Source organism: Symphalangus syndactylus, chromosome 6, assembly GCF_028878055.3.
Source record: "Symphalangus syndactylus isolate Jambi chromosome 6, NHGRI_mSymSyn1-v2.1_pri, whole genome shotgun sequence".
Lineage (NCBI taxonomy): Eukaryota > Metazoa > Chordata > Mammalia > Primates > Hylobatidae > Symphalangus > Symphalangus syndactylus.
In genome coordinates, this window is record NC_072428.2 from 56,946,444 (window position 1) to 56,970,078 (window position 23,635).

General features: G+C 38.6%; 1 protein-coding gene across 1 annotated transcript in view; it reads right to left on the minus strand.

Moving 5' to 3' along the window:
• Nucleotides 1-6,281: 6,281 nt before the first annotated feature.
• The window catches only part of THAP12 (THAP domain containing 12), a 31,208-nt gene continuing 13,854 nt past the window's right edge, over nucleotides 6,282-23,635 (minus strand). The window contains exons 2-5 of the mRNA XM_055282987.2: nucleotides 22,177-22,297; nucleotides 17,282-17,389; nucleotides 11,933-11,969; nucleotides 6,282-9,130 (exon numbers count right to left, since the gene is read on the minus strand). Coding sequence (XP_055138962.1) covers nucleotides 7,200-9,130; nucleotides 11,933-11,969; nucleotides 17,282-17,389; nucleotides 22,177-22,297 — 2,197 coding nt within the window. The 3' untranslated portion in view covers nucleotides 6,282-7,199. The remainder of the gene's footprint in view (nucleotides 9,131-11,932; nucleotides 11,970-17,281; nucleotides 17,390-22,176; nucleotides 22,298-23,635) is intronic.

Here is a 23,635-nt window from a genome sequence, read left to right on the forward strand (position 1 = left end):
AAAGGGTAGTCTGAGAAAACTTCTCCGTGGAGATAATATTTAAGCAAAGACCTGAATGGTACAAAAAATGAGCTAGGAGCTAACTGGGTCAACAGCTTTCAAGGCACATCAAGTGTAAAGGCCTTGAACAAGCTTCTCTCAATGAACTTGGTGAGCAGATGAACCCAAAAGACCACCATTAATAGCTGGGCAGAATGAAGAAGGTCCAGAAGTTGGCATAGACCAGCTCACATAGGGCCTTAAGAGTCATGGTCAGGAGCTTGGATTCTGGTCTAAGTGTGGGGGTCTGAGAAAAGGAGGTCCACGCGATCACTCTGCCTGTTGGGTGGAAAATAACCTTGTAGGGAACGATAAAGTGAGAGATGATGATGGTTTGGACTAGGCAGGTAACAGGAGAGGGGGTGAGAACTGAGGGCCAGACATAAGGGTACACTGGTTATAGGACACTTGAGCTGGGCCCTGAAGAATTAGCAGTCTAAGTTTGCCAACAGGGTCATTGTCTCATCTTTGCAGCCAAAACACCTAGCATAATACCTGGCATGACATGTGTTAAATGGAACTGGAAAAGTAGTAACAAATATTCTGGAAGAAAAATGTTTTCATGAAGTAATCTTGAATTTTCTATTTCAGAATGCTATTTAATCTTTTTCAAGGTGGCTATATATATAATAGAACATTTGAAAAATTGAAATGTCAAGGACGGGAAGTTATAATTCCTCATAGTCCCACCGCCTGGAGACAAACTGGTATTTTGGTGTACTTTCCTCCAGTCTTTCCATACTCATTTGTAAAAAGGTGGGTATTTCCTCTTTGAGGAGCAGCCTAGTCTACCAGAATCAGTTGGTTAGGGTCTGAATCCGACTCTGCCACTGAGTGGTTTTGGACAAGCCATTTGCTCTCTGGTCTATCCCCAAAATGGGGATAGTAACATCTGATTATTGTGACCTAAATGACTGATACAAAGTCCCTAAAACGATGCTTGGTACATAGTAAGTGCTCAATATATAGCAGCTGCTATTAATAAAAGGAAGTCCAAATTCCACAAACCCAATTATAAAGAAAGCTTTCAACATCTCTTTTAGGAAATAAAGGCTTTGCAAATCTACAATCTTATCACATGTACTCTTCTAAAGAAAAACAATCATACCAAGAATAGGAATTTGCCAAAAAAGATGTAAGCAATACCAAATATTTTTAAAACCAAATTTTACGGTAACACAAAACAGAAATGGTGCCAAGAATCCCAGACCCTGGCCTGTTTAATAAATCTCTCTCCTATAAAGCTGACATACTTATGGGATTACCATTTACACTAATAACAGTTTAAAGGGCAGACACTGCTCACCTGCCAAGAAATGATTCTTTCATGTTTTCCATCTTGAGTTACATCTGTGTGGTGTGACAGAGCACAGCACTGAGTGAGGACACTTCTGCTCACCCCCAGCCTCTGCCATCACCAAGCAGTGCGATCCTGAGCAAGCTGTCCTCTCCAGCACTCTGTCAAATGAGTTGTCTACAAAGTTTCCACTTCTTCCAGCTCTAAAACTCTTACCACCATGAAGAATTTACAGTTCAATGTGTGTAATACTGGTGTGAGGAAGACGTATTACTTATATATCAGGTGACTTAACAACCTGAAACAGCATGCTGAATATCAGGTTTTTTTTTGGGGGGGGGGCGGGGGGCAGAGGATGAATCACATTATATGGGTATACTTGTAATGCTAAGATAAAAGCTACATTTTCACTGAGAAGGAAGTGAGAGACTAACCCAATATTTGGGGTCATAAAGTTGCACAGTACACACCATTTTCAAAGGTCCAACTACTGTTAGCAAATGCCAATTTCTCAGTGGCTTCAAACATGTTTCAACTGGACCTATATTGGCAATGATGGTGGTGAATTTGGCTTAGTTTTATATACCATCATCACTCATTAACTTAATGAGGTAATATACGGGGAAACAAATATTGCTGTTTTTATAGGTTTCTGCAAAGGCTGTTGCCTACCTCTTTGACCTCCTATATTCAATGCTGTCTACTACTCTGAGCTGCAAACTGGGAGACACCTCAGAGCCACACAGGTTCTCACACAGCTTTCATCCAGTGGCGGAGCCGGGCAAACCTGGAAGCACATGTAAGGAACCCCCGACCCAGATTTCAGGGATGAGGAAGCCCCTAGGGGAACTGGCATCTAGACTAAGGTCTGTGAGGGTAATGACACACTACACATGCTGCACTCTGTTGATCCAGGGCATTGCCCCTGCTCAGTCAGGGTACTCTCCACTGTACTCCCCTCACACTGAGTTTACCTCTAGCTATGGTGAACAAAAGTCGTGGTGTGCCCTAGACAGTCTGTAATCTGTTGTCTGGCATAACTACTAATAGTGCCCCCTTACATGCTCGAAAGTGCTTTGGTTAGGACCATCAATTATAGGGTTAGCCTACCTTTAGACCTGATTCTGACAGACTCCAGCTTGCCTGTTTGGCTCTCCCATGTGACTCAGCTCACTGGGGGCCTGGGGTCAATCTTATTCTCCTGTGTATCCATGGCATAGGCTCTATGTCATTCACATTTGTATCCATGACAGCCTTGTGCCTGATGCCAAACAGACTGAGCAACATAGGTGTTCAATATGATATTCAAAATTAGAATGAGAAGCAAATACAATTAACAACAAATTAGATTTGCAAATCATTATATCATGTTGGGATTCTGGATTTACCTTTCACTAGCTGTGTGACCTTCTAATTCTTAGGTTTTCACCTGCAAAATGGGGATAATAGTACCTTCTTCATAAAGTAGAGAAGTTTAAATGAGACACTATAGGTAAAGTGTTTTGCACATAGCTGGCATATACTGAGCACCGTTAGCAGCAGCTGCCGCTGTGGACAATGATGACTGCTGCTGCCACAACCCTGTTTTGGTGTGAGAAAACTGACACCTAACAAGCATCCAGTAGAAACTCAGTTAAGTGTGCACTAAAGGAATGCTTGGTCTCATGCTAGGTGCTGGCTTCACACCAGAATCTTGGGTTACGAGATGCATTAATCAAAATTACAATTTAGAAGTCAAAAGTTTTGACTCCAAGCCCAGCTTTCATAACAATTCAAAAAAACCTCCTCATATCCATAAGAAGCATAGAACACAGCAGCACTATCTGGCTGCATCCTTAGATGTGTACCAACATTTAAACTTTACCTTTGTTATAACTATACTCTTAAAATTTACTCATATAAGAATGCCAACTTGGATATTTGGGTCCATCTCTTCTCTTTTTGAACTGTCAACCTCTCAAGTTGTATGTGATTAATGTATATAAAGAAAAGTAGAAAGGCCTCAGATTGAGTCAACAGTTTTCTTGATCCCTCAATTACAATATCCTCTTTAAAGTATATCCTTGTTGAACATTTGGAATGAATTAAGACTTTAAACTTCCAGATGTTTAAACTACTACTGTAAATTTAAACTCATTAAAAAGGAGCAGATTTACTACCTCTACATAGTTTTGAAGTCTGTTGTTCACCCTGTCCAAATAATTTATGAAACTAAATACAGTGGCAGGTAGTGTATTCTCTTTATATAGTATTCATGGTGAGAAATAAGCGGCATTTTAAAAAGGTCTGGAAATTAACTGCCATTTAGCCAACCTATAGATCACACTTATTGTTACTTCTAAGCTAGTAATTGTTTCCTGAAACTGATCTTGTGGATATTTTTATGCTCATCTGTACTAAAAATTACTTTACTTTTTCTGGCCACAAAAAGCCGGCTACAGAGAAGCATTTGATTATGGCAAGACAGCTGCATCCACTCTCATGAAATAAATGGACCTGGATCTAGTCCTCTGTGGTAGTGTCTTGGCAGCCAAACAAAGGTGGCAGCATTTCTACACCCAGTTTGTAAAGTCTCAGAAGTTTCAGGCTCCATTTTTTTTTCTTTGCAAGAAACCCATGTCGACTACAATGAGTGCATTTTGGTGATGCTGTGCTGAAAGCTGGCAATGGATAAAGCAAGAACACAAAAGGAACCTATTCCTAAAGCAAATATTCCTTTTACAAACCTTAGGAACGAAGTGGCTTTCACAATCAATTTTAATATCGAAGCATTGGACTGAAGTACCTGCCTCTGGCACTTACTTGCCATTTAATTTGAGGCAATTAATTCATCTCTGTGAGCATGATTTCTCAACTGATAAAAGGGGGTTAATACCTGTCTGAATTTTTCTGAGAACTTGAATGAGATCATTAAAGTGCTTTGTAAGCTCTAAAGTAACACATAAGTATTAATAAACACTGCAAGTACAATTTTCCTGTTTTATGACTTACTTAAAATAGCACTTAAAAGTGGCTGCCCCTAATATCAAACAGAAATAAACCTGATCCAACTAAGTTACTGCAGAGGAACTGGTCTCAGAAGGAAGGCTCTTTCAATCCAACCGACTACTACTTACTTCACAGGAATTATTCTAAGAATTAACTGAAAATTACATAGAATTATTAATAAAGTGTTTGTTCCCGCTTATTTCACAGGTCACACATCCTACATCAGGCTTCAACTGTGTAACTTTTATTTTCCAAAAAAAAAAAAAAAAAGAGATGTCAAAAGCAAAAATTCCTCTGATTAGATATGCTAAATCTTGAATGTCTTTCCTAGTACATTTGCAAACTATTTAGATATGATACAGACCTCATTTTTAAAAAACAGTACAAGGCTTTTGTGGATACTCTATATGTTATTTTCCTTTCCTTTAATTTCAATAAATCGGATTTTCTGAAGTCTATGAAGTTTGTGTGTGTAGTTATAAGTACGTACAATTGCATGTACTTATGGGCCAACTGTGGGCCAACTCTAGGCTGTAAGCTTGGTGAGTCAGAAAATGCACTGGGTATTGCCAGCACTTAGACAAGAGGCCTGGCACACAGTAAGCATTCAACTTATATTTGTGGAATGGTCATGACACCTACCACTTTCTAAATTATCTCATCTTGCAAAAGACAACCTGTTTCATCAGTGCACTGATTCAACCTACCATCAAAGATCAGTTTGTTGAAAACATCTTTTAATAAATTAGGTTTTTAAGCTTTCAATAGACTCCTAAATTGGAGAATATACATACATTATAAAAACAAATGATGGGCATCTTTAATGCTTGTTGCATGAATGTTTTTGGATACATTATTGTGGCAGACTGAAAAGGGGGCCATTATTTCGTAGCTCCTCCCAACAAAAAGAGTCTATTTCCTCATCCTTCGAATCTAGACTGGCCAAGTGACTTGCTTTGACCAAAAGAATGTGGTGAAAGTGATGCTCTGAATTACTGAGTCCAGGCTTTGAAGCCACTGCCTTTGCTTTCCTGGTACTCTTGAGACCACCATTACATAGCGCAAGATAAAAGACCACATGGAGAGGCCCAGTCATCATATTCAGTCCCCAGCCACCCTCCCAGCTGAATGCAGAGAGCCCAGATGAGACTAGCAGAAGAACCACTCAACCAACTCACAGAACTGCGAGAAATGGTAAAATATTTCTTTAAGCCATTAAATTTGGGGGTAATGTTAAGCAGCAATAGGTCACCGATGATAAATTAATTAACCCTCATAGCACAACCTTAAGGTAGATTGTATAGTTGAGGAAACTGATCCAGGTTAAGTAATCTGCCAAGGTCACACGACTCTTTTTTTCCCCCCACACCACTCTTAAGTGCCCTAAGAACAGGATGAATGTATTGAAACACCAGCTTTGTGTCTCCTTCATTGTCATCCTGCCATCATGAACTTGATCAGTTCTTTCTGCCAAGGACAGAGGCATCTCTTAGAGCCCTGGTTACAAGATAAACTCTTGTTATCTTTTTGATAAGCTGCATGCATAATGTGTCCTGATTCGACACATCTGTGGGCTTTCCTAGGACAGAGAAATGGACTGTGGGCTATCATTCTCAGCAGTCCAGCAAATACACACCACGCTGGTTTCTGAAGCTCAAGGAACACTTACTCCCAACATAAAATAATTCATTAACACCTCTGCATTCATTTTAGCCAGGAACAATAAGACAAATTCCGACAATTTATATCAGGGCTTACACAGTACATTAAAAACAAAAACAAAAAAAAAAAAACCTAGTTGGGTGAACCTTACATTTAATACTTTCTTGTTTTTTTTCTATAACCCAAGTAGTAAACCACATACAAAAGACTCACCTTGAATTGTGAAGCTGTTTATCAAATGTTTTTTAAGAGAATTTACACAATAATGTTTTGACCCCACCAAAAACAATGTGCCTAAGCTTTAAACAAAATTCACATTTTATTTAGATTGAAATAAACTATACAAAATTGATTTTCTTCACCAAAAATAACAGCAATATTTTCCATATTTTTCCAGATAAACCACAACACTTATTTTGTAGGTTTTCCAGGTTTTGCTTATAAATCAAGATGAGGCAGTAGGTAAGAGTCATGGAAAAAGACAGAAAAAAAAAAAAAAACCAGACAAATCAGTTGTCAGTATCCATGGCCTCTGATTCTGTCTCAATCATGAAACAGAAGTGTTCAACATATACCTGCTAAAAAGCTTAGGAAGATGTAGGCTCCACAAAGGAATGTAAACAGCAACGAGATGTGGAACAACAGCAGGCTTTTCCATTCAAACTTTGTCATTTGTTCCTTTAAGTTCGAGAAAGACAAAATCTACACTGAAATCCGTGTTTGGTGAGCTCACAAGCTTTTCTCCAGTAATTTCTTGTAACTGTCCAGTATAGATTTTTAACATACTTAAAACTCCTATTAGTCAAAGGTCAATTGTGGGCTTCACTATAACATTTTATAAAATGTATTCCTTCCTCCCACACCTCTTCAAAATATATTTCTTCAAAGAATTCATAACACCCAACAAGTAGAGATCCACAGTGATAATAAATGCTATGTCTAAAATGACTTAACTGAAACAATTCCAGAGTGCCGTCAACAGAGATCACGCAAAAGGAAGCATGGCACTTTCAACACTCTCTTCTGGAAGAACAGGTAGGTCTTCAAAGCATGAGAGTTCAAACAGGTGCCATTTAAACAGGTAGATTATCAATGGCTAATGTATTCAATGGAGTCCTATAGGCAAAGATATTTAGTTATTAAGTGGCCTACATACACCTTACTGCTTTTCTTCCAAATATCAAATATAAGAAAGCCTATTTTTAAAAGTCTCTTAGGTATTTTCCACGGTTTCGGAATTATCTGTAGGAAGCTCTGACTTACTTGTATAGAGTTTAATATATGTGTCCACCATTAAATCCAGGTCGTGTTTTATATCAAAATTTATGTTAAGCAAAGCCAAGTTACTTGACCTTTGGTCTGTCAAAGTGTTCCTCAAATATGCTTTAAGACGCTTTCGTCCATTTTCATACCGCTCATTCTCAACCTTCATCACAGGAAGAATACACAGGACCTTCAGCAATGCATACACATTAGGAAAAAACTTGATGTCAGGTAGGTGGAGGGCTTCATAGATGGTGGACGGAAGCTCTATATCTTTCCCCCTGTGTTTCCATTTGATTCTCCAACAATGAAGCTCAGCTGACAGCGTGTCAGGATTGGGTAAGTCACTTCTATACATGTCAGCATGGTGTTCCTCTGACGTATTGAATTTGAGTTGTCCCATGACTGAGGGTACCAGAGATAAGCATTTAAGAGCTTTGAGGTGCTGTTCTGAGAATATATCTTTAAGTTCCTGAATAATGTGCTCCACTGTTGGGACACTTAGGGTTTCTTTATAGTAACTCTCAGAGGTTAGCTGAGATTCCAAGTTACCCTGGTGAGCTCTGCGGAATTTCCCAGGGAGTTTCATTTGGATATCAAGTTTGGTTGCCAAATTTGTGGCTTCCTCAAACCAAAATTCATGATAAACTTCAATATTTTCCATCACTTCGTTGAGTGAATGCAGTACTGCAGTCAAGCTACCGGCTGCAAAGAAGACATCGGAGGTTTGCCCCTGGAGGTTTTTCCCAAAGGCTCTTGTAAAAGATAGGACATTTTTAAGAACAACAATAGTAACAATGAAATCAAAATCTGTTACTGCACTGCAGAGTACAAATGCTCGGCCAGCTATACAGTTACTCCATCTAATATTTGTGTCACTATTTATACCATCTAAACATAAAACAAGTGCTTGCAGGAGTTCCACTAAAATTTCAAAAGCATCATGCCTGCCTGTCCACTGAGAATGGCAGATTTCCTTCAGTTCTTTACCCCTTTCTTTACTGTTCTGAAAAAGAACAGAAATTACGTTGTCAAGTTCTAAAAGCAGTTGTGGTGATCGATGGAAAAAAGAACAAACCTCCTCAATTGTTCCTAATGCAACAGATACTCCCATAACAGGTACTGATTTTGCCAACCACATATTTAAGGCACAGGAAGAGCAGAGTGTGTAGATAGCTTGGGGATATTTCTCTAAAAGTCTAGAAGCAACAACTTTCATTTTGGAAGAAAATCCGCTAGAGACAATGTAAGCCTGGCCACGACAATACTCCATATTTAATCCCCACTTCTCAGTTATCATAGTGTGAAATTTCACAGCCAAAATTTCTGCATCGGCTTCATAAGGCAGGAAGCCTATAAATTCCTCTCTTAGGTTATGAGATTCATCAACAAACCTCACCAACACAGGTAGGTGCTCTTCCCCTGCTATGTCCACTACATCATCAGTGATAATGGAAAAGAAGTGTGAGTCTCTCACTTCCCTGAGAGTTTCTTCTCGAATACAGCTCTCACAGATCTCTAGCATCTGCCTCTGCTGTGTTTTTGAACAAAACAACGTGTTAACTGCTGTTGTCTCAAACCGCTTTCTCAGAACCTCTTCACCAGAATTTATCCGACACTCCAGCAGTGCCTGAAAGTTATCTGGAGTAAAGAGACCTTCTGGGATTTCATCAGCCTCATGTCCATCCAGAGGTATGTTTTGCTTTCCCATCAGAATCAAGATTTCAAATAGAGATTTTAGGTATTCTTTGTTTTCCTTCTCTTCAAGGGTTAGAGGTAAAATGTCCTCATCTTGCCCTTCACCCTCTTCTTCGCTGGGGTTCTGAGCATTGCTATTGTTGGTTTCTTTATGTTTTTGTTCCTGCTCAGAAGTTTCATCAACTGGAAAACAAAGAATTAATTTTACAAACAGGCTCATGAAAAACCATACAACAAAAAGTATTACATCTTTGGTTAAATATTTAAAATCCATAAACTCATTCATTCAATATTCACAGGGCATTTACTAGACCACAGACTAGGATAGAGATTAAAATAAGACACTAAGATAAGACACATTCTAGTGGGAGGGACAAACAGTGTAAAGAGATATATTTTAATCCTACATGTAAATGCTGTTATAAGATAGGAATAATTTTTTTTTTTTAAGAAGTAGAGGGAGGGTCTCACTATGTTGCCCAGGCTGGTCTTAAACTCCTGGCCTCAAGTGATCCTCCCAACTCAGCTCCAAAGTACAAGGATTAAAGGTGTGAAATACCACATCTGGCCTAATTTTTAAAATACACTTAACAAGACATTCCACATATGTAATGAATGACAGTCCACGCCCTCAGAAAAACAAAGTGGGACAGAACTAATTACTAAGGTACTGTGCTTAGTATTTTATATGCATCACATTACTCTCTGTTCAGGCAGGTGGTATCGGCCCCACTTGACAAACGAGGACACAACTTGCCCAAGATCACAAATACAGTTAGGAGAATGGAAGTAAAGTTGAAATCCAAGTGTGTCTGGCTCCAAGATCCATGCTGATGCTGTTTTTATCAAACCATTATGCCACACATTTACATGGGAGATGGGATAACTGTACAAACCAGTATAATATAAAGGAGATTAATGTAACTCTTAGGGCTAGTATTAGAATATCACACATCTTAGCCTAATCTCTTCATAGAGGATAGGAAAACTGAGGCCCTACAGGCTAAATGCCCTGCCCATAGTCATACAGGTCAGTGGTGTCTGCAGGAAAAGAACCCAAATCTGAGGAGGCACAGTTAAAACCTAGTTCTTAGAACATAAGACTAGGGCCAGGTGCAGTGGCTTACGTCTATAATCCCAGCACTTTGGGAGGCTGAGGTGGGTGGATCACGAGGTCAGGAGTTTGAGACCAGCCTGGCCAATATGGTGAAACCCCATCTCTACTAAAAATACAAAAATTAGCTGGGCGTGGTGGCACATGCCTGTAGTCCCAGCTACTCAGGAGGCTGAGACAGGAGAATCGTCTGAACCCGGGAGGCAGAGGTTCTAGTGAGCCGAGATCGTGCCACTGCACTCCAGCCTGGGCAACAGAGTGAGACTCCATCTCAAAAAGAAAAAAGACTATGGAGGGCGGTGGGGAGAAACAAAAATTCAGAAGAAGTTGCATTTGATGACAAGGATAAATAAGGGGGACATGAACAAGGAGGGCATTTCAGTTGATGAGAACTATTCCAGCAAAAGCACTAAGGTAGAAGAGGGAAGCAGGCTGTCCAAGTACAAAGAGAAATCTAGTCTGACTGGAGCCCGTGTGAGCCATGCTTCAGAGCTTCATAAGGGCTCAGCAAAATGCAGGGAGCATCCTTCCTTCACCCCTCCTCAAATCAGATGACATCGCTATTCATCATAAGTGACACAGCAGTGGTTCTATACTAGGGAGGCTTCCCAAGCCAGAAAGCAAGAGGTTATCCTGGACGCCTGCCTCTCTGGCTCCCTCCCTCTCTCCTCCATTATTTCTCCACTTCCAATTAACAAGTACTAATTCTCTTGCTTTTATTTTTTTTTCAAAAAGAAGTTCATTAAAGAGCAAAGAGTACAAACTGAAAAGTCAAGTCCCTCTTCTTTTGGGCATCTTTCCTAGGTGTCATAGGTATACAAATTTTTTAAGTTCCTTGAATCTATTCCCTTTATTCTCTCTACTATTGCCTTAATTCAAGGCCTTTCAACTTTTATTTGGTCAGCCCAACTAGCCTCCGTGCCTCCAGTGTTACCTTTTCTAATCCAACAGAGTACTCTATGTACCATGGAAATCAGGTCCCTGTTATCACCTACTTACAAACCCCTCAATGGTTCCCTATTGCTAATAACCCACAAGTCTGCAAGTTCTGGCCTCTCTAGGCTCATTTTCTAACCATAATGGGTTATCACAAACTTTAACAACACTAAAATGAGTGTAGTTCCCCAAAACAGCACCCTGTTTCATGCACAGAATACCTTTCCCTCTCTTTGCCCAAGTCCATATCTCCTCATCCATAAAGAGAGAAATAACAGTACTTATCTCATGGCTATTGTGAGAATTAAATTAATTAATACAAGTAAAGCACTTAGAACAATGACTTGGCATCAGTAAGCACTCAATAAAATGCTATGTTAATAATAATAGCAATAGGAGGAAGAAATAGAGGAGGAGGAGTAACTAATAACCAACAAGAAGAAAAACAGCTTCTAGCCCTCGTCCTTTGGTAACATAATTCGGACATCAGCACCTACAGAAAGGCTGTTGTGACCACTACTCCCAATGGCACTATATGCCCCCACAGCATTTAGTCCTTAAACATTTACCAAGAATTTATTACATACCACAACTGGGTGGACAGAAAAGAGATTCAGTGCATGCCTCTACTGTTGCCCTTCCTTCCCTACAATGGAGCACTGTGTGCCTGCCACCCCTACCACACTGAGAGAGGAGGTGTCACCTCCATGAGGCCTGCATATAGCACAGTGTGTGGCATTGCAGCGCTCAATAAAGACGAACTAAAGTTAGACTTTAGTCTCACAGATAATTCCAAAACACAGGACAAAGTTGAGCACACTCCTACATTCATTCTCAAGGTAGGTTTTCAACACAGAACATATTTATTTGTCCTTACCAGGTCAAGGCCTTTTTAAAAGGCATTCAGAAGTTGAGTCATTAACACTATCACTTACTTTTTTTCTGTTTCAGTGTCCTGATTTCATCTTCACTCTAAATGTCAAGAAAAAAAAAAGAAAAAAAAAATCATCTTTAAAAAACTGACCTCTAGTGTATCATCTTAGACTCACAAATACAAATGCCTATTCTGAGTCAATTTAATTCTTTCAAGAGCATAAATTCTTTATATAGTATACATTCTTCAAACAGACAATGAGAAAACCAGAATAAGCTGTTAATGACTCCAAGGTCATAACAAAGTCTTAGGGAAAAAAGAATATATCATTTTACTTATTTTCTACCTAAATCATCATAACTTTGGGTTATAAGTGTTTACTGGCTAATGAAAGGCATGAAAATACACCATGGCACTTGGAGTTAAATTCAAGAGGACACAAATCATTTTACTTCCCAATTTAACCCTGGAGATGTCCCATAAGAAGGAGGTTGCTGAATCTCAGGACTCAACACAAAAGTGATGAGAAATCCCTGAGAAGCAGAAGGTGAAAGAGTACCAGCATGGAAGAGATACACAGAGCATACACAGAGCATAGTAGGCCAAGTGGCACCAATAGGGTTAGACAAAGGAAGAACTTTCCAGCTGCATCCTTTACTTTCCTTCCAACCCTTTACAATGCTTAAATCATGAGCCACTCTGTTACTTTCTGTGGCAGAAAAGCAGCAATGCCAGTGACAGCTGAAGACAGCAGGATGCCTGTTGGGCAGCACTGGATATGGTGCTGGTAACAAGAAACATCAGCAGGTTGGTCAACCTGGACATCCCCTCCTTATCCTATGGACTGCACGTTTATAAGGATGGTGGGTCAGGAAGAATATGCCTGCTGTGAGATATGTGAGGCTCTCTGAGGGACAGACTACAGGGAAATGATAGCTACAGGACAGCAAGTGATTGAGCTCCTCATCCTGATACATATTACACTTCGTATCTATGGATTCAACCAACCATGCACTGAAAATGCTGGGGAAAAAATGGATGGTTGTATCTATCTTGAACATGTACAGACTTTTTTCTCATTATTCCCCTATATAATGTAGCATAACTATTTATACAGCATTTACATTGTAGTAGGTGTTACAAACACATAAACATATTAAGTATCATAAATAATCTAGGTATTATTTAAAAATGGATGGTTGTGCTGGGCATGGTGGCTCACGCCTGTAATCCCAGCACTTTGTGAAGCTGAGGCGGGAGGATCACCTGAGGTCGGGAATTTGAGACCAGCCTGACCAACATGGAGAAACCTTGTCTCTACTAAAAATACAAAATAAGCCGGGCGTGGTGGCACATGCCTGTGATCCCAGCTACTTGGGAGGCTGAGGCAGGAGAATTGCTTGATCCCGGGAGGTGGAGGTTGCAGTGAGCTGAGATCACACCCTTGCACTCCAGCCTGGGCAACAAGAGCGAAAATCTGTCTCAAAAAAAAAAAAAAAAAAGGATGGTTGTGTCTGAACACACAGATTTTTGTTCTTGTCATTATTCTCTAAACAATGTAATATAACAACTATTTACATAGCACTACATTGTATTAGGTATTATAAATGATTTAAAGTACACAGGAGGATGTGTGTAAGTTATATGCAAATACTACACCACTTTATATAAGGGAATCAAGCATCTGTGGATTTTGCTCTCTGAGGGAAGGTCCTGGAATCAGTCCTCCATGGACACCAAGAAGAAAGCTGATATGGAGGACTGTAATGTAAGTGCCAGTATTCATCTAAGAGAAGTCCCAGGAAAATAGAAATAAACAAATAGAGGGGAAAATGCATAAAGAAAAATAAAAACTAAAGATTTCTCAGAATTTAAGATGTAAGTCCTCAGCTGTAAGATGACAAATTAAGGTACATAAGAAACAAACTCACATCTAGATAATTAGCAAATTTTAAAATGTCAAATATAAAGAAAACTAAAAGGCTTTGAGGGAGAAAAAGAAGATTACCTAAAAAGGAACAAGAATCAGGCTGGCACAGACTTCAATAGCAATAATGGATGCAAAAAAATCAAGAAGAATCAACATCACATAGACTATATGTATCCTCTATGTATCTCTTAATAACATTTAAAATTTAAAATATCAAATAGTTTTTAAAAATAATTCCACATCTGGAAACTAAGAAAAACAATCCTATGTTAACAAAATAGAGAAATTACAAAATACCTACAGCCAGACATGACAGCACTATATGTCTAAAGTTGTGGGGTATAGCTAAAATGGACCTAAGAGGGACTTTTATAGCTTTGAATACACATAAATATGAGCTAAACATTCAAGAAGCTAGAAAAAGAGTCAAAAAATAAATCACCCTAATCAAGGAAAAACCAATAAAATAGTTCATAAGTACAACAATCACTGACAAAACTACTGGTTCTTTGAAAAGATTATTAAAGTTTCATAAATTTTTGGAAACATTAACAAAACACAAGAAGAAAGAACACCAATAAAGATAGCAGAATGGCAATCAAAACTTTCCCTCACCCACCCCAAGCCATCTAATGGTTTTACCAAGTTCTACCTTACTTTCAAGAGCAGATAACATCTATCTATACAAATTTTTCTAGGAGAAAAAAAAAAAAAAAGATACCTAACTTATTTTATGAGGCCAATAGAACCTTGATATTATAACTGGGTAATAAGAGTACATGAAAAAAAAGTTACAGGCCAAGATTCACAAATGTAAAATCCTAAATATAATATTGACCAATTGAATCCAATGGTATATAAAAGCAAATAGACATATTGCAATCAACTAGAGTTCATTACAGAAATGCAGATGGTTCACGGAAAATCCATTAGTATTACTTATTGCATTAAAGAATGAAAAAAATGAACTTTTCTATTAAATACATGCAATGAAAGCATGTGATAAGTTAAATACAAAAACGGGATATAGATCAGGCGTGGTGGCTCACTATTGTAATCCCAGCACTTTGGGGGGCTGAGGTAGTAGGACTGCTTGAGCCCAGGAGTTTGAGACCAAACTGGGCAACATGGCATGACCCCATCTATAAAAAAAAAATACAAAAAAATAAGCCAGGCATGGTGGCACACACCTGTGGTCCCAGCTACTTGGGAGGCTGAGGTAAGAGGATTGCTTCAGCCCAGGAGGTGGAGGCTGCAGTGAGCAGTGTCTGTCCCACTGCACTCTGGCCTGGGTGACAGAGTGAGACCCCGTCTTAAAAAAAAAAAAAAACAACAGAACTCTGAATATGGGAGTAGAAGAGAATTTCCTTAACTTGATAAAAACTATCTAACAATACCAACAGCAAACATTATACTTAATGGGGCAAGGCAAGTATGACATTACTAGAATTGTTCAACATAGTACCAGGGATCTTGACTAAACAAGACAGGCAACAGAAAAAATTAAAATAATAAGAACTGAAAGAGACAAATTTCTCCTTATTTGCAGATGATACAATCAGTAACAGAGGAAAAACTCAGACGACTTATTAGGATTAACTTAAAAAGAAGTTCTTCAAAAGTGCTGGAAACAATTTCAACCAGAATATATCATCTGCACCAACAAGAATCATAATGTATTTAAGAAGTGATCTAAGGAAGAATGTATACATTCTTATTTAAAGAACTGTAACAAAAGCTCTCAAAATTTTTCATTTTCTGTACTCCTAAAAGTATTCTAATATTCTTTTCAAAAAACTAGTATTTAGTTTTGTTGACGATTGCTATTATTTGGTAGGTATTTTACGGGATATTTTTTTCTATTCATGGATAGAACTAGTTAATACTTTACAATAGTTTATACTGTAACAGTAAACTAGTAATATTCATTTACTAACATTAGTAATACTAAACTAGTAATAAATTTACAATAGCTAATATTGTAAAGATGTCAATTCAAAGCAATTATAATGAAAATCCCAAAAGAAGTTCTAGGAGAACTTGACAAAAGGACTTTCAAATTCATATGGAGGAGGCTGGTGGCTCACATCTATAATCCCAGCACTTTGGGAGGCCGAGGTGGGCGAATCACTTGAGGTCAGGAGTTCGAGACCAGCCTGGCTGACATGGTAAAACTGCGTCTCTACCAAAAATACAAAATTAGTCAGGCGTGGTGGTGAGCACCTGTAGTCTCAGCTACTTAGGAGGCTGAGGCAGGAGAATTGCTGGAAACCGGGAGGTGGAGGTTGCAGTGAGCCAAGATCATGCCACTGCACTCCAGACTGGGTGACAGAGTGAGACTCTGTTTCGGAGGGGAAAAAAAAAAAATTCACAGGGAGGAATAAAGGTCCACAAATAGTTAAGAAAAAGAAGAGTTAAACAATCACCTTATTTGAAAGTAAGATATATTACAATGCCATGGTAATAAAACAGTGTGGTATAGTTGCAAACAAATAATACAGTGAAATGGAACAGAACTCCCCAAAACAGCCTTATGTAAACTTGTTATATAACAGAGGTGGCATTTTATACCAGTGGAGGAAAGGAAGAATTAACAGACTATGTTGGGAAAACAGTTTCTCTATAAGGAGAAAAAGTTATTATAGATCCCTACTGTACATCATACCTACTAACTCCAAATGGATAAAATATCTAAATAGGTAAGCACAGAATAAGGAAAATTAGATAAGTGCTATCTTTAAAAAGCACACAGTAGGTGGACTGATAGGACATATATTAAATACACTACCATGGACACCAACTGGTAGGGAAAGGAATGGTAATGGTAATAGTGGGTGAAGAAGGAAAAATAATAAAGCAAAACAAGGGCCTTGCTAGTGGAAATGATGACAGAAAGCCATGGACTAAGGAGTTACTGTACTTCTGTTCACCTAAGGTCAACAAAATACAGACAGGTGTCAATCCTCAGAACTGAAGGATATCCAAGGAACATAAGAATATGTGTAAATTATGCCATATACAGAGATTTCAATGTTTTTTTCTAAACCCTGTCTATATTTAATAGTGATAGAAGCCTTATCTTTAAAACATTCCATGTCTCCACTTTGACACTTTCCCTTTCTTTATTCCTTTGTGCTGAACTCTGCAAACACCTCGGCTCTATTTTCCTTACTACGAAAGAAAAGGTAGCTTTTTCCTTCTTCTCCAGAAGGGAATGAGCTGGTGGCCTGTAATTAACAGCACACTCTGGACCAAGTCAACAAGTATCAACTGGCTAACTTTGAGGGAGATTTTCCAGTTTAAATACTAAAACTCATCATCTCACATCTAGGCTACTATTTAACAACCACAACATTTATTTCCTGTTACATTACCTCTGAAATAGAGAGTAATTTGGATTAATTTTAACATAAATGCATCTGTATTTGATTTCATAGTATTATGGGGGAAGGTGGGAAAGCTGAAAGTACATAGACATACCAGTTCTTTTATTCGTTTTCTGTGTCTACTATGTGGGTTGTTCAAATGACTGGTAAGATCAAATATTGTTGGTATTGCATTATCTCGAAGAACTGTCCTATAAGGACTCTGAAAAAGAAAAATGTGTTAATTCAGAGATGGTCCTTATAAATATATTACACATCAATAAAATTCTATGTTAATGACCTCCACAATATTCCTTCAACTCCAGCTCTAAAGTATAGAGACTTACAGAATTTGATGTCAATTCAGGTCAGTCTACTATTTCCAACTGTGCCTGCATTTGCCCTTCTGGCAATCTATTATAAATTAAGAAATTGAATTGAAGGTAGGCATAAAACATAAAATGTACTTGCATTTTGCATATCTGTTTCTAATTCAGCATCCCAGCTACTTTATCTGTACTGGCATTCCATGAGCCCACCAAATCTACAGGAGGTACAAGTCTCCCAAAATAATCTGCACTCTTGTATGTTCCATAATAATGCATCCCTATTTTACCTAATGTTCCACTTTTGCTAATATTACTGAGAAGCATCAAGGCACAGTGAAAATATTGGACTGGGACCCAGGAGACCTAGGAACTAGTCCAAACTCTACTAGTGAGTGACTCACTAAGACACCCTGGCTAAATTACTTTCCCTTTTTGGGCCCCAGTTTCTTTTTCTGAATAAAATTCTGGCATTGAACTAGATCAACGTTTCCCAAAATGAAATTATTCACATACTAATGATCCTAATGCTTGCCATTTCAGTTATATTACCATCTGTATTTTTACACAATCTACTCATTTTTTAGTTAACACTGTCTTAAGTAATAAAACTGTAGGAAGAATAATCTGATGTTTTTATCTTATGTTTTTAAAAAAGTTTTTAAAAATTTTGTTTTTAACACATACTACAAAACTTCTAAAATAAAAATTGATTCATCTGCCACATGAAACCAACTCTCACACCACAAGTGATATTGATATACATAATCACACTTTTGCAAATGCTAATCTAGGTATTTCTATATTTCTTTCAAGTCCTAATCATCTTATGAAAGAATGATCATACTCTACCCTACTTCCTGTTAATTTCATCCAACTTGGCTAGAAGCTGGATGCATACTTAGATGGTAACAGTCCTACTGCCAGCCCTGAGGCTGGGTAAGAGACAAGAAGCTTATTAAGAGGGACAGTAATAAATAACTGCTATTACACTCCCCTCAGACAGTCCAAAGAATAGTGCCTTTAATTTCTTCCTGAATTTGCAATGATAAAGGTAAGACATACTTTATTTAAACAAGCTTTCTTGGAAGCAGTGATTATTTCAAAATATCTAAGCATGTTCAAAGAACATGCCAAACAAAAACAACAACTTCTAAATTTGTTCACCCAAGGAAGGGAGGTTGGGAGGACATGAAGGGAAAACATGTATCTAAATGGAACACACTATCTTGGGTTGTACCCAAAGAGTTGTTAAACATATTTGGGATGAATTTCTATTCAGAGTCAATATTTTCTAGTTCAATTCCATGCCATAATAGAAAACACAAAGATGATTCTCTGACTTCTTAGTAACACTCAACTTCTAGTGCTGGGCTTGTGATCCTGAGTCTACTAGGGAGGCTGAATGAGGAATCGGTTAGGGACACAACCACTGAGGGGAGTACAAGTTATTATACTCAAAGCTCCCCCATCTTTCACACTGAGCAAATGTCCCCAAAATAAGCAAAAACACATACACAGTCAATTCTTGATCTCTTACTAATTATTAAATAAGGAGGAGAGGAATAAAACATTTTAATAAATTTTTAAAAGTCAAATCAAATTGATTTTCTATTTGCAAATAAAGCAAAGATATTATAGATCAGAAAACAGAATGTATGAATGAAAAAAATGACATTTTATACATATTTATTTTGGCCAGGAATGTTGGCTCACACCTGTAATTGCAACACTTTGGGAGGCCTTGGCTGGGTAGACGGCTTGACCCCAGGAGTTCAAGACCAGCTTAGGTAACATGGCAAAACTCCATCTCTACAAAAAATACAAAAATTAGCGAGGTATGGTGGCATGTGCCTGTAGTTCCAGCTACTTGGGAGGCTCAGCGGGGAGGACTGCTTGAGCCTGGGAGGTTGGGGCTGCAGTGAGCCATGACTGTGCCACTGCACCCCAGCTTAGGCAACAGAGCGAGACCCTGTCTCAAAAAATAATAAAAAAAAAATACATAAATATCTATAAGGACACATGCCAAAAAAGACAATATTCAATTACTACGTATGATATCAAGTATCTCAGTATCAAGATTTAATCTTTAACTGCTGAATTAAGGTTTGAGCATAAAACAATAATCTTACTCTAGCATCAAAATAATAAAATATTTGGCTCCGGCCAAATTCAGTAGTCATGAATGTTTACTGATGAGATCTTTTTTTTTTTGTCTGTTTGTTTAAAGACAGGGTCTCACCACCATGTTGCCCAGGATGGCTCTGAACTCCTAGGCTCAAGCAATCCTTCAGCCTTGGACTCCGGAGTAGCTGGGACTACAGACACGTGCCACTGTGCCTTGCTACTGATGAGATCTTCAATGCCAAACTAATAAAGCCAAAACTCTTAAACATTTAGATACAGATATCAGAAAATCCAGGGGTTTTTGTTTGTTTGTTTTTGAGACACAGTCTCACTCTGTCACCAAGGCTGAAGTGCAGTGGCACAATCTCGGCTCACTGCAACCTCAGCCTCCTGGGTTCAAGTGATTCTCCTGTTTCAGCCTCCTGAGCAGCTGGGATTACACGTGTGCACCACCACGCCCAGCAAAATTTTTTTTGTTTTGTTTTGTTTGGTATTTTTAGTAGAGAAGGGGTTTCCCCCTGTTGGCCAGGCTGGTCTCAAACTCCTGACCGCAAATGATCAACCCACCTCAGCCTCCCAAAGTGCTGGGATTACAGGTGTGAGCTACCATACCCAGCCCAGAAATCCAGTTTTTAATAACAACATCTCCTAGACGTATAGAAAGAACATTTTCTCACATTTGGATTCATTTATTCAAGATTGAAGAATCATTTAGAAATTTTAAAAAGTAAACCTGGCTCATCTTTCTGTTCTATTCTCTAACTAAAGAATGTAAGAATGAACTATCCTTTAAATTTCTCACAATCTGGTTAGAATTATCTAATTAAGAGACCATATTTATTGCTAAAATAAAAATGCAAAAATGCATATGGCAAATGTATTTAAAATAATTTGGGATATTTTTACTTAGTGTCAAGAACATAAAAGTAGTTTGCCTTTTAAACATATGAAACCTTTTATTTTGGTTGATCATTATTACCCTCTTAACAAATCAAGGCAAAAATATTCCTCAAATATTTGTGATTAAACTGTTGAACCGGAATTGGCTCACCTCCCAGTGACTTCACAAGTATCTGCTTCAATTAATTTTGAGAAATAAAATAACCCAATCATTCTTTAGTTTTCTGATGCCTCTGCAAAATGTATCTGAAAAAAATATCAAAATAAATTGCTGCACAACAACATATAGTGTACCTTTGAATCAAGTTTATGTCTATCCCAATATCTGAGGTGTTACATTAGTTACAATGAAACAAGTCTGCTTCATTTCAATCAAATTTGTCTTATTTGTGCCTTTTATAAATCACAGCAAGAGAATCACAGAGGGTTAAAAATCTTAGAACTCAGGAACTACCTGGCCTAATCTCCTTATTAGGAACTGGGGCCCAAAGAGGAAAAGTGACTTGGCCAAGCTCACACAGTTAACAGTACGTCCTGATATGAAATTACATATTATTGATGAAAATGTTTTTCCACACTACCTGGCTAATTTGTTTACTATTATATCTACCACATAAAAATTAAAAGTTGGTTCTAATAGTACATACAAAAACATGAAAACAAGAGCTCCATTCCGAGATGAAAATTTTACTCATAAAAAAGCTCTAGATAAACAGCTCCAAATAAAAACACCAACTTTACCTTAAATAAACATATACTTTTATAATCATTTAAAATTTTCCTGAAGACTAAATAATATTTAAAAGTGGTTACCTCGGCCGGGTATGGAGGCTCATACATGTAATCCCAGCACTTTGGGAGGGTGAGGTGGGCGGGTCACTTGAGGTTAGGAGTTTGAGACCAGCCTGGCCAACATGGTGAAACCCCATCTCTACTAAAAATACAAAAATTAGCTGGGCCTGGTGGCACATGCCTGTAATCCCAGCTACTTGGGAGGCTGAAGAGAGAGAATCGCTTGAGCCCAGGAGGTGGGGGAGGTGGCAGAGGTTGCAGTGAGCTGAGATAGCGCCACTGCACTCCAGCCTGGGTGACAGAGCGAGATTGTCTTAAAAAAAAAAAAAAAAAAAGTAGTTACCTTGGGTGAGTAGAAATGGGGCATCAGGAACAGAAGAGTTTTTTTTTTTTTTTTTAATCATTTTGTGTTTTTTTTCCAGACAAGCTCTCACTCTGTTACCCAGAATGGAGTGGAGTGGCATGAACACAACTCTCTGCAGCCCCGACTTCATGGGCTCAAGTATCCTCCCATCTCAGCTTCCCAAGTAGCTGGGACTACAGGCATACGTCACCACACCTTGCTAGTTTTTTTTGGTATTTTCTGTAGTGATGGTGTCTGGCCATGTTGCCCAGGCTGGTCTCAAAATCCTGAGCTCAAGTGGTATTCCTGCCTTGGCCTCCCAAAGTGCTGGGATTATAGGCGCCTGGCAAAATCAGGATTTTAAGAACAAAACAGATACTATTCAGCTCCAAATCTGTCTTCATCTTAAAGTGGCAGGATATAGGAATACCTTCCAACATTGGTAAATACTTACATTTCCAACCAGAGTGAGAGAGAGAAATCAAGACAAACAGAGAGACACCAAGCTCTTCTATTACTCACAGTTCTACAGATCATAGAGGTCTCAAAATGTTTGGCACATAATCGATAATGTTTATTTAGCTGATCAGGTGTTTTATCTTCTAAGTCTGCTCTCCTACAGTTCTCCACCCACTTCTGGCATCTATAAATAAAACCAAAATACAATTATGAAAATGAGCTCAGCATTTAAATTTCAGCCTTCAGTTTTAAGGCAAACATACATTAATAACAACTGATTCCTGCTTCCCTCCCTGAGAACATAATTTGGAGAATTTGATTAATAACAAAATAACAGTTGGAAAAAACCTTAGAAGTCATTTAGTACCAACATTTCAATTACAGACAAGGTTAAGAAGTAACTTGCTTGGAGGGAAGTACAAAATCATCAGCAGAACTAGAACTGAAACCTGCATCTTCCAACTCCCAAAACATCAAAGAAGATTCAACCATCAGCAGAACAAGCAGAAAGCTGCATGCACAGCCACAAGGCTAACAGCTTAACATTCCCTTCAGGATTTCAACTTCAACAAGCAAACAAAACAACACTGTCACTGTAGAAAATCAGCAATTAGGCCGGGCACGGTGTCGCGCCTGTAATCCCAGCACTTTGGGAGGCCGAGGCAGGCAGATCAGGAGATCAGGAGATCTGGAGATCGAGACCATCCTGGCTAACACGGTGAAACCCCGTGTCTACTAAAAATACAAAAAATTAGCTGGGCGAGGTGGCGGGCACCTGTAGTCCCAGCTACTCGGGAGGCTGAGGCAGGAGAATGGCGTGAACCCGGGAGGCGGAACTTGCAGTGAGCCGAGATCGCGCCACTGCACTCCAGCCTGGGCGACAGAGCCAGACTCTGTCTCGAAAAAAAAGAAAATCGGCAACTAGATGTTCTTTAAATAACTAGTTTCTAAGGGAAGCATAAAGGCTGTATTCGTTTATCTTCCTATGAACACAAATTATTATCTACAGTAATACGTGCTGACTAAATTGCAAGCTCCATGAATGCAGGGACTGTGACTACACAATCTAGTATACAAAAAGTGTTGAAGACAGAGAACAAGACAAAGTCCATGCCCTCTCGGTGCTTAAATATTTTCAGAAAAACTAATAATAAGCACTTATTATGAGCCAGACACTGTTCTAAGTCCTTTCCAAAGATGGGTACTATTATTATCCCCCTTGTGCAGATGAAGAAACCAAGGCACAGAAATATTAAATAACTTGCTAAAGTCACAACTACATCTTTCCTCAAATTTCTTTTCTTTTTTTTTTTTTGAGACAGAGTTTTGCTCTTGTTGCCCAGGCTGGAGTGCAATGGCATGATCTTGGCTCACTGCCTCCTTGCACTCTGCCTCCCGGGTTCAAGCGATTCTCCTGCCTCAGCCTCCCAAGTAGCTGGGATTACAGGCATGCGTTACCACGCCTTGCTAATTTTGTATTTTTAGTAGAGACTGGGTTTCTCCATGTTGGTCAGGCTGGTCT